This window comes from Manacus candei, unplaced genomic scaffold (assembly GCF_025592945.1).
Source record: "Manacus candei isolate 608988 ecotype Guabito, Panama unplaced genomic scaffold, ASM2559294v1 h1tg000007l, whole genome shotgun sequence".
NCBI classification, from domain to species: Eukaryota; Metazoa; Chordata; class Aves; order Passeriformes; family Pipridae; genus Manacus; species Manacus candei.
Window position 1 is genome coordinate 5,670,943 of NW_026138055.1, and position 11,059 is coordinate 5,682,001.

The 11,059-nt window shown below is 39.2% G+C and overlaps 1 protein-coding gene across 1 annotated transcript; it reads right to left on the reverse strand.

Moving 5' to 3' along the window:
* Nucleotides 1-586: 586 nt before the first annotated feature.
* On the reverse strand, nucleotides 587-9,582 carry LOC127481952 (serotriflin-like). The gene is made up of 8 exons (XM_051811850.1): nucleotides 9,553-9,582; nucleotides 7,185-7,246; nucleotides 5,222-5,353; nucleotides 3,688-3,778; nucleotides 2,901-3,046; nucleotides 2,187-2,281; nucleotides 1,293-1,381; nucleotides 587-852 (listed from the first exon to the last, which is right to left on the reverse strand). Exons 2-8 carry the CDS (start codon nucleotides 7,242-7,244, stop codon nucleotides 725-727), a joined length of 741 nt encoding a protein of 246 aa, XP_051667810.1. The 5' UTR covers nucleotides 7,245-7,246; nucleotides 9,553-9,582; the 3' UTR covers nucleotides 587-724.
* Between the last annotated feature and the right edge of the window lie 1,477 nt (nucleotides 9,583-11,059).

The window sequence follows — 11,059 nt, forward strand, 5'->3', positions numbered from 1 at the left end:
ACCAGGATGTATCATTTTGGGAAAGCGTAAGGAAAAAGATTAGTAGGAAGGCACCGTTTATCACCCGCACAAACAGATTTATCAGAATCTTTGTGTTTAGATCACAAAGTACAAGTTGTCAGATTCAATGTGTGCCTCCTATTTCGCCTGTACAAAACTTACATCTCTCTTTGCTTTGTATTTCTCTTCCTGTCTCGTCCACAGTCACATGAAGTGTAAAAGAGCCTCAAAATATCCAGCAAGAATTTTCCAAATTAAAAAAACCAAACCCTTGATTTACAAATAACTTTGATTAAAAGCTCTGTTTGTGAACCAGTGGTAAATCATGTGTTTATTTAGCAGGAATATGTTCCACTGACAATCAGCAAAAAGGTAACAGAAGAAAGTTTAGTGGCATTTAATATATTATGCAAAAAACCCCTGAAGTGTCTTAAAAGTGTTTTTCCCATTAAAAAGAAATTAATCAGTGGCAGATCCACTGCAAGGAAAGCCACAAAATAACACCTTAGTAGCTTAAGCATAATTTTTACAAAGCCTAAAATAACATCAGAACTTATTTTGGGGTACTAGTCTAATTTAGGACTAAAGTAATGGTCAGATTCCAGATAAAATTGTTATCTATAGGTCAATCTGAGCAGATGCACTGAGGGTGAATACACTTCACAGTGAGTTCTACGCTTCTCCTATGAGTCTCACAGCAACTGTAATGACATCCACCAGGACTTTATATGATTTGAGTGGTGCATTTGCAGGTTGCAGGACACTTCTGCTTCACCAGTGAGTGGCTACAGCCAAACAAAGCTTTCAGGTTCTTGCAGTTTCCAAGGAAGTCTTGATACTTGCAAGGATTGGCTAGAATAAAAGAGAGAGAAACAAAGACGTGAAATATTAATTGAAAACCAAGTTTTGGTTTGATACTTCTGCATTTTCCAAAAAGATTTGAGTTTTTCTTGTCTATATAACCTTTGTACTTTTTCTCTGCTGTTAATGTTGCTTGAATATTATAGAAAGGGAATGCAGGTGGAAAGGTGGGCATCAACCACCTGGTTGAGATTGGAAGGCACCTCTGGAGGTCATCTGGTCCAACCCGCCCCTGCTCAGGGTTGTGCCTGTTCTGGTGGGATATTTAACCACTATTATTGCAAGGGGTGGGTAATGAAAGGGGCAGCTCTAGGATCTTTCATCCAGATTAGCAAGAAATAACTATGCAAAAGTAAAATGCTACACAGGATCAACATCACTATCTGAGGTAATGCAATGTTTGTTTTCAGGAGGAGAACAGAGTCACTTACTGCAAAGCCCTTTGTCACAGTGGCCAGGACAGTCTGCACATTTTGGTCCACTTCTGTAAGGTGTAGCTATTTGCATTGCATTATTTCCTCTGAAATTCGAAAGAAATACAAGGCATGACAAGATTAACATGAAGATCTGGGCCATTAAGAGGAGTTATCGCAGTGAAAGGCAACCAGAAGTTTTTGGGTAAAAGTATTTTCATAGGCAGTCATGTTTTAATTTCAGATATTCATAGAAAACAATAAATTTGATTTTAAATAAGAGGGACAATAAGGTTTAGAGAAACAAAATTAATTGACTACTTGTGTAGCATTATCTACAAAAAAATTATGTGCTTTCTAGCTCTGCTTTTCTAATGGTTTGCAAGTGTTTGGGGCTTATAAGGCAATCATAAAATCACAGAATCATAAAATTGTTTGGGTTGGGAGACACCTTAAAGATCACCCTGTTCCAACCCCCTGCCATGGGCAGGGACACCTTCCACTAGACCAGGTTGCTTAATAACCTCAGCAGACCCTTTCTGACACCAGCTGCTTGAGATGGGCTATTTACCTCTAAATATTCATTTGCTGTTGGCTTTCATTTTGCATCTGACTTTCTGCTTTGTGGTCCAAGTTATAGCATGGTTTATGCCTGATTCTGCCAGACATACACCTTTGTTCATCTGCTGAAATTTCCCTAATAACTGTTTCAATGTGAAATAAAATAAATATTGCTATTTAAACCTGCTGTTAAGCTCACAATTCACATCAGTATTTTTAAAACTATAAAAGGTTAAAGTAGACTGCAGTCATTTTATCCTACACATGGCCAGTGGGGCACAGGGGGGTTGGGAAACATATCCCTAATCCACAATTATCCATATCCATAATGAGTAAGCAGGCAGTACGTACGCAGGGCAGTATTGGCAAACGTAAAAGTACTTGTAGGAGTTGGTAGGGCAGTAGGAAACTGCACATCCAACCTGGTAACTGTTGTACCAGATTAGCTGTAGAATAAAAAATAAGCACGTTATTTCAATCATCTTTATTGAATTCTCAACAAAAAGCTCACAAAATAACAGAAGGTATTTTTTCTTTCATTTTTTTTTCTATTTAGCTTTTAAGTTTACAGTTTAGTAGTCAGAAAGAATACGTAGAAATACGAGTTTATCATCTCCAAATGTTTTTGAACATATTTTCTGGGAGGAGACTTAAGTTTAAGGTCAAATACTTTCATCTTGGGTATTTTGTTTTGACAATTCTTATCAGGAATTTAATCCATATATAGAAAATATTTATTTCTAAATTAAACGTATTTATTTCTAAATTAAACGTATTTATTTAAAGATATTTTTAAATTAAAGGTATTTTTAAATTAAAGGTATTTCTAAATTATTTCTACAGAATAGTGTTTCTTTTATGGACAGCTCTTAAAAAATACTGGTTCCATTGCTGCATAATTAGATAGAAAAGAATTTTAATTTATCATTCATCTTCGCATCAGAATGTACATGATAGATAATAGTTTGATGACACTCATATTTTTTTTTAATAATTATAGATAACTCCCAGCTGCCTTAACTGTACTGCTGTAATTTTAGTGCACTGTGTTTCAGTTTTCCTTACCTGAGTGTAGCTCTCGATGTTGACATTTTTGGAGGTTGCTCCATACCCATATTTGAAATTGGAGGACTGACTGTACCATGTTTGGATTGTTTCAGGCCATGTTCTTGGGTAAGATGATAGCAGCACATTCTCACCACAGGTGACTCCTGCAGCAGAAATAAGTTTGGTTTATTCCTTAGGAGAGAAGTAAGCTGTGGGGTGGGAGGTGGGACAGAAGGGTTGGAGTTTTAGTCTAAAAAAAAAAAGTCTGGGATGCCAACCTCTTTGTCCTGTGATTTTAAGAGGAGGACAGTCCACCTCATCCTCTGAAAGCTGCAGGAAATGTTACTCTGATTTTATGAGCTTTCAGGCACAGATACTTAGACCACAAAACTTTACACAAAAATGTCTGTATTTAGTCACACCAACAGTCATCTATGGCACTGTCTTGTTTCCAGTGGGAGACAAAAGTGGACACTTGAAAGGTACAAATATAGGGCAAGTACATACTCTCCAGTTCAAACAAATTGTCCTTTGGGGTATTTATCTGACAAAGATGATGGGTTTGTGTTTAATAATCATAGAATCATAGAATGGTTTGGGTTGTAGTTCCAGTCCCTCTGCCACATATGGGGACACCTTTTGCTAGACCAGGTCCTAAAAAGGTATTCTAATAATAATAACTATTCTTATAATCCTAAAAAGCAGTTCTACAACAGATTAAAAGTTATCTTTATTTCTATTTCACGTTCCCAGGGGTCATCTGCAAACATTAACCCATCAGCTCAGGTTCCATCCTTGTCACTACCATTAAGGGTTCTCTGCTCCCTTGGACTGACTCTCATCTGACACGTATTTGCCCACTTCTGAGCATTTTTGGCAGCTTTATCACTCCACACCTGAAAGACACAAAGGAAGAAGTATCCAGGTCATAAATAGGTTAGTGCTGTTCATGAGAAATAAAAAAAAAAATGAGGAATGGCTTGGGTCTTTGGTACTGAATGTTCCCATGGTCCTCAACAGAAAGAAAAGGAGTCATGCCAGTTTACACTCCTGGGGCACAGGAACCACATTTTTCTGCTCTTGAAGATTCCAGAGCAGGTAACTCTACACAGTTTTATCAATCTTGGTTTCCAGATGCTCTCCATTATTAGGATTTTTATAACATATTGTTGCTTTCTGTCAGACGTGTCTGAGTGAACAGTGCAGGGAGCAGTGCACTAAATAGTATAGAACTGATTTTCGCCCCAGGTACAGCTGAGATGGACCAAGAAGCACCAGCTGGGCTTTGAACCTGGGGAATGTTTCCAAGTCTCACTGTGCAGGCTTAACCACAAAGCACCAACCAGCTCATCTGCTCATGGGATAGGGATAACAAGGAATATCAGGAGTGAAAGGGATGGGAGAAATGATGGGCAAAGCAAACTCAGGTGAGGACAAATGGTTATGCAGATCTAGGTCTTTTATCTCCCCCCTGACAGTGTGTGACTCAGAAGCTGCTGCTCCACCTTTGCTTCACATGCTCTTTGCTTCATCCAGGGCATGTGTTTTGCTTTTAGGAATTATGGAATCATAGATAGTTTGGGTTGGAATGGACCTCGAAGGGTCATCTAGTCCAAACCCTCTGCAATGAGCAGGGACACCTTCAACTAGACCAGGCTGCTCAGAGCTCCATTCAACCTGTCCTTGAACAGTTCCAGGGATGGGGCAGCCACAGCTTCTCTTGGCAATCTCTGCCAGTGTTTCACCACCCTTATCATTAAAAATCTTCTTCCTATATCTAATCTAAATCAACCCTCTTTTAAATGAACACCATTAACCCTTCTGTTATTGCAAGAGGGCCTGATAAAATGTTTTCCCCCATCTTTCTTATAGACCCACTTTAGGTACTGGAAGGGGCTCTAAGGTCTCCTTAGAGCGTTCTCTTCTCCAGGCTGAACAGCCTCAATTTTCTCAGTCTGTCTGCACAGCAGACAGCCCTCTGCTCCAGCCCTCTGATTTTGTGGTCTCCCTTGGACTCACTCCACCAGTTCCATGTCCTTCTGATGTTGGGGACCCCAGAGCTGGAGGCAGCTCTGCAGGTGGGATCTCACCTGAGGGGGCAGAATTCCCTCCCTTTCCCTTCTGCCCACACTGCTGGGGAGGAGCCCAGGACACAGTTTGCTTTCTGGGCTGCACGTGGGCATTGCTGGCTCATGTTGAGTTTCTCATCCACCAACACCCCCAAGTCCTTCTTTTCAGGGCTGCTCTCAACCTCTTCATCCCTCAGACTGCTTTGATACTGGGGTTTCTCTATCCTCTCTTTTAAGGGAAAAGCAGGCAAGTTGTAATGCATAGCTTACCATCTTCAACATGTTCCTGGCCGTGGGAAGTACAGATCTGCGTATTTCATTGTGTTGATCAAGGATCTCTTTTTGGTTTTTAGACTTAGAATGAGGAAAGGACAAAGTTTTTGCTATTTTATCTGGAAAACCCTGGAAAACAACAACAATGAAGGTCGCAGTCAACAGAAGTTTAATAAACAAGATAAATTATGAGCTTCTCAATACAAAGTTTCTTGGAAATTCTCAACAATCTTTTATTTGTTCTTCTATTATTACAATATTTTTTTCCTTCCCTCCTTGGTTTAAAGTGCACTTTTCATTAGGAGATGTGACCTTAAATGAGATTTGTAGGTAGGAATACTGCCTTCAGATTTCTCCACATCAAACATGGAGAAAGCTTAGCTCTGGAACCAAATCTCAAGGCTGGCTTAGACCTCTTGTGTGCACTGGAGAAAGCCTCTTCTAGCTCTTGTGTGTTGTAAACTCTGGAAGTATGTGAAGCTGCATTAGAACTTAGGACTGTTTGCAGACCTTCTGAAGTACTTTAGGTCAAGAAAGCAATGAATGACTTGGATTGTCTCTTAAATAATGTTGTGAGGGCATCAATCCTTGCACAGAAAAGGAGCTGCAATGCTTACATTGGAGTTTTCAGGCTAAAACATCCCTCAGGAAAAGATTCTTCCTACTTAATATCTAAACCTGAGGCAAATCAGCCTAAGATAGACACCTTCATTGTCTTTGTCATTACTGGAGAGGGCACAGGAAGCTCAGTCCATGACATCTGCACTTCATTTTAGAACTGGAAGAAGCGTTTTCTTAAGTACCTCCTCCTCCATTAGTAGTGAGACTGACAGAGATTTGAACAACTAATACTTTGATGCTGAAGTCAGTGAGATGGGTTCTACCATTGGTGCAAAGGTCTCTTTTCTAGGTACTGGTTCATCTTATTTAGTTCTAGATATCAATAGAATAAATGTAAATATCCAAAAGTCATCTCAGTTTACCTTTATGGTCAATGAAAAAAACATAAAATGAGACTAAATTTTGAAATGTCCAAATGTTATGAATGAATCCCACTGCTTTGCCTTCACAGCTCAACTCTAGGTTTTAAGGAATGTAGTTAGTAGCTTAAAATGGCATCTAATGCCATTTGAGGTGTCCAGAGAGCCCTAGATATGTGTAGCTCACTGTACAGCCACTTGTGAGTGGCTCAGGGACCCTGGAGAGTCTCAAGCTGCACTGAGACGTGTTTGGGCAACTGAACCTACCCCAAGAAGAAGTGTAGTACATCTTGTTTAAATTAAGACATTTGCAGTGGTAGAAATAACAACTCAGCTACTTATTTTAGGCTGCTGCTATACTCAGGTAAAGGAAAGAAGCAACTTAAGACCTATTTCCCCTGAGATTTATAGAAGAAAGAGATTATTTTGTTCCCTGAAGTACTTATTTATTTTCATTCATTAATAAGATCTTGATAAACAGCTCACATTTAAATTCCTACATAATAGATCTCTACATCTTACAAGGTTAATCCTCTCTAAGAGATTTAAAAATCATATTTCCGGTTCTTAGCTAAATTGTTTATTTATCTGTGGAAAATGTGTTTTTAAAATTAATCTCACAAAGGGAAGAATATTTTGATAGGCAGAATCACAGAATGGTTTGGGTTGGAAGGTGCCTTAAAGATTCAGTAGCTCCAACCCCCCTGTCATGGACAGGGACACTTTCCACTAGATCAGGTTGCTCAACCAATATACAAATAATAATAATAATAATAATAACAATAACAATAATAATAACAATAATAATACAAACCTCATGAAATATAAGTGTTCATCTTTGGTGTGCTATATTAATATGTTAACAATAATTCCACCCCTGAACTGTAAATATCTGGAGATCACTAGACCAGACTGGACCAGGTCAGGTACCTGCACAATGTGCTCAGATATGACTGTTTTGCATAGATGAATATTCCTACCTGTCCATCACACTGGTGTAGCAGAGCAGCCAGGAAAATGATTGCAGTTAGTAGATTCATTTCTACAGAGGGAAAAAAACCACAAAACCCCAAAGTCCATTAATCTCTGTTCCATATAGTTCATGACATAACGTGGTATGTGAGAGAGATGCAAAACTGTTACAAAGTCAAGCCTGCACAAAGAAGTTTATTTTAGTGGATCCTGAATATAAGTTGGATGTGCTGAAACTGTGCAAGTGAGTGTATGATGGTGCATGGGCACCACTGTCTCCTACAGACAGAAGATTCCACCTTGCATTGAAGCAGGGACTGTAAGTAGCATAAAGGTATGTGTTCCTTGGATCAGTCCCCCTTTGAACTCCTTTATTCAAGATATCTTGAATTTGCAGCATTTCTTTCATCTTTACTTCCTTGTATTAAAAAAAAAAACCATTAATGTGTTCAGTGCTGTCACATCAGTGTCCTGCTCAAGCATCACCCATAGTGAGAACTGTTTTTTTTGTGTGGAGCACTAAACACACCAACAGTTGTCTCCCTTTCTGTCCCTGCTCCCTGTTTCCTCATTAAATCAAACTCATAAGGGCTGATTTAATGGTGGTGATCACCCTCATGTTACACCTGACACTGAGACATAAAGAAAACTTTCATATATGATAATATTACCAAATAATGTTGACTATTGCCCTCTGACTCCTAAGACACCTTATAGAAGCAAATACCACAGAGATACACAGACAGTCTGAAACCCACTTGTGTATATAGGATGTTTTTTCTACAAATGAGAAGAAGCAAAAAATACATGTCTTTGTACTGATGAGGATATATAAGAGTTAATGCAAAGATGTGGCAAAACCCTGAGAAAGACTAGCTGAACTCAAGAGGCTACCTTAAAACAGATTGAAGTAAGAGGAAAATAGACAAAAACCATTAAACATAATAAACCTTAGATCTGGCCTCTGAGAAAAATCCACAATGTGAGCAGTACAAGTCAGTGGTAGAGATCTAGGAAATCCTGCCTGATAGGGAAACTAACACTGTAAAATTCCTTCTTACATCTGCTCTAAATTGACCCTCCTTTACTTTAGAACCATTACCCCTTGTCCTATCATGTCATTCAGATATTTGGTCTTTAGCTTGTTTTCCCATAAGTTCATAGGGAAATCACTTGCGTGAGGTAGAGGCAGGGATCTCACTGATATTGATGAATAAATTCATAAACTGAAGGGGTATCTTTGGCCACTGAGTAGTTATCTTGCCTTTACATGCAGAAACGAAATCTCCCTGGGACTCCCCAGATAAGTGCTGCAGCTGGAAACATAAAACATTTCCAGATCCAGAGTTAAACAGTTAAAATACTTCTGCACATCTTCGACTGTACCGTCAAATCTGTCCCTTGGACTAAAAGTGTTGGGTTTTACTTTCAAAGTCAAAAGATGGTGATTCCCAGATACAATTATCCTTCACTGTCAATAGTGTTCAATCCACTAAATTATTTCTATCCTTCTGAAAAGACAAATGCCAGCAATGTACTTTTAGGTAGCTCTACATGAAAACCTGAGGTTTCATGCTAATTTGATTAAGTGTAAAAAAAATAAAAATTGATAGCTACAAAGCTAGAAACCATGTTCTGTTTTAAAAATACAGTCATGGTTAGCCTGGTGTTTCACTCCTCAGCAGAACCTTTCTCCTGCCAGCTAAATCAGCTTTCAGGGCAAACCAGGTTTGAAAGTTTGGAAAAGGGGGAATATTTGTCTTTTCAGAAACTTTGATAGCTTTTTTCTTCTCTGATTTTACACTATTTTCATTTAAAAAAAAATTCACTCTGTATCAAGAAAAGACAATCAGCTTATTGCATACATAATATGTATTAGATATTTTAGTAGCCTAAATAGTGAAAACTCGGACAGATAGTTAACATTTAGAGATGACACAATTCTGAGTTCAGCTGTACTGGTATATCCCAATATTCAGGTGAAATAAATTCAACATAAAAATAATCCAAAAGAAATTAGAAAAACACTTCCCATTGTGGACCATGCTCTGTAAAAGGAATTTATTTATGTTCACAGTTGAAGAATGAAGCAAGTGGGTCCAAGTGGTACATTTTGATCTAAAGAAATATGGGAATTAGACTCCACTGATGCCATTTCTCACCCCCACTGGTGGAGGATGTGCTTTCAGAGCAGAAGATACTATTTATTTTACATTCTTCCTCTGAGATAATATAAGCATTTTCTTTTAATTATCACATTTGACAGTGCTTGGATATTAACTCCATTAACCTCCATAGCACAGTGCCCAATCAATACTGCCCAAGTGACTCTTTGGATAAAATCCTAAACCTGAAGTTAAATTTTGCATACTTTACCTTCAGCCAGCCAGAGTCCTTCTGCGTCTAAGGAAGTGGCAGGAGAGGGAGAGGCTCTCCTCAACCCAGTGCTCTCTTTATATATACATGTTCCCTTCTTTTTCCTTGTCAATATTTATTGCTGATAAATGACATCAGCTTTGGGGCTGCCCATTTTGGAAGAAGGAATTTTCTCAAGAAACAGGTGCCTGAAAGTTAACCAATACAGCTCCATTGTTCTGGATTCCTTTTGCTTGTCTCCAGGGTAAGGAAAAAGAGAAGATGAAAGACCTGTCCTTTTGCAGCATTTTGACTTTGACTGGGCCAAAATGCTTCTAGTTTGCTTAGCAAGCTACAGTGCTTATGTGCTCACAAAGTAAAAGCTTGAAGTTAGGACTGGTTGCTTTGCAATTGTCTTTTCTGACCCTGGCAAAAGAGTGGGATAAATATTTTGAGGGAGAGACGTAAGTCAGCAACTTTGCCACGTGCAGAATGCCCAATGTTGCACAGTGGGCAACACAGTGGTATTTTCTTCCAAGTGGTTCCTGAACTTCCATTTGCTGAATAAAGTTTGTATTCCATTAGCTCACTAAGGATGTGGCACTAGGCATCACTTTTTACAAGGGCATGCAGTGATAGGACAAGTAGGAATGACTTTAAACTGAAAGAAGGCAGGTTTATACCAGATATTAAGAAGAAATTCTTATTAAGTGCATGGTGAGACCCTGGAACAAGTTGCCCAGAGTAGCTGTGGCTGCCCCATCCCTGGAAGTGTTCAAAGCCAGGTTGGATGAGGCTTGGAGCAACCTGGGCTAGTGGAAGGTGCCCTGTCCATGGAAGGGTGGTTGAAACTGGATGGTGTTTAAGGTTCCTTCCAAGCCAAACCATTCTGTGATTCTGTGATTCTGTGATTTTGTGGTTATTGTACACAGAGCTCACTCCATGTGTTGTTTAAGAGTAAGGTACTTGCAGAATGGCTGCAAGTGTTCCATTTTCCTTCTTTGGAGGGATGAGGAACATGTGTTTTGCTCTAATGAGGCATAGAATGATTTGGGTTGGAAAGGAACCTAAAGATCTTCTAGTTTCAACCCCTTACCATGAGCAGGAACACCTTCCACTAGACCAGATTGTTCAGAGCCCTGTCCAACTTGGCATCACTCAACTCACCTTTCCTTTTTGCAGACTCTTTGCTTTCACTCGCTTATAAGGTAATATCACAAAGGCAGCTTTGACAGGTCCTTGTTGCTCAAACACAACCTGTCTTGCTTCTTTCTGTGGTGTCTGTTGGCTTTCAGAAGGCATAAAGCATCAGCACATCTCCCCTGTCCTTTCTTGAGTTCCCTTCCTCGTCCTTGCCTTTGCTGTGGTGTGTTGCACTGAGCACCCTTTTCACCATGCTGGGTTGAGGTTGCTGCCCACAATACAATATTGTTTCATTGTCTCCAGATTTCTGCAGAATTTCTGCAGCTATGTGCTGTTGCCAGCATTTTAATCTCGAATTATAACCCCTGTGTTGGAAAACACAGCT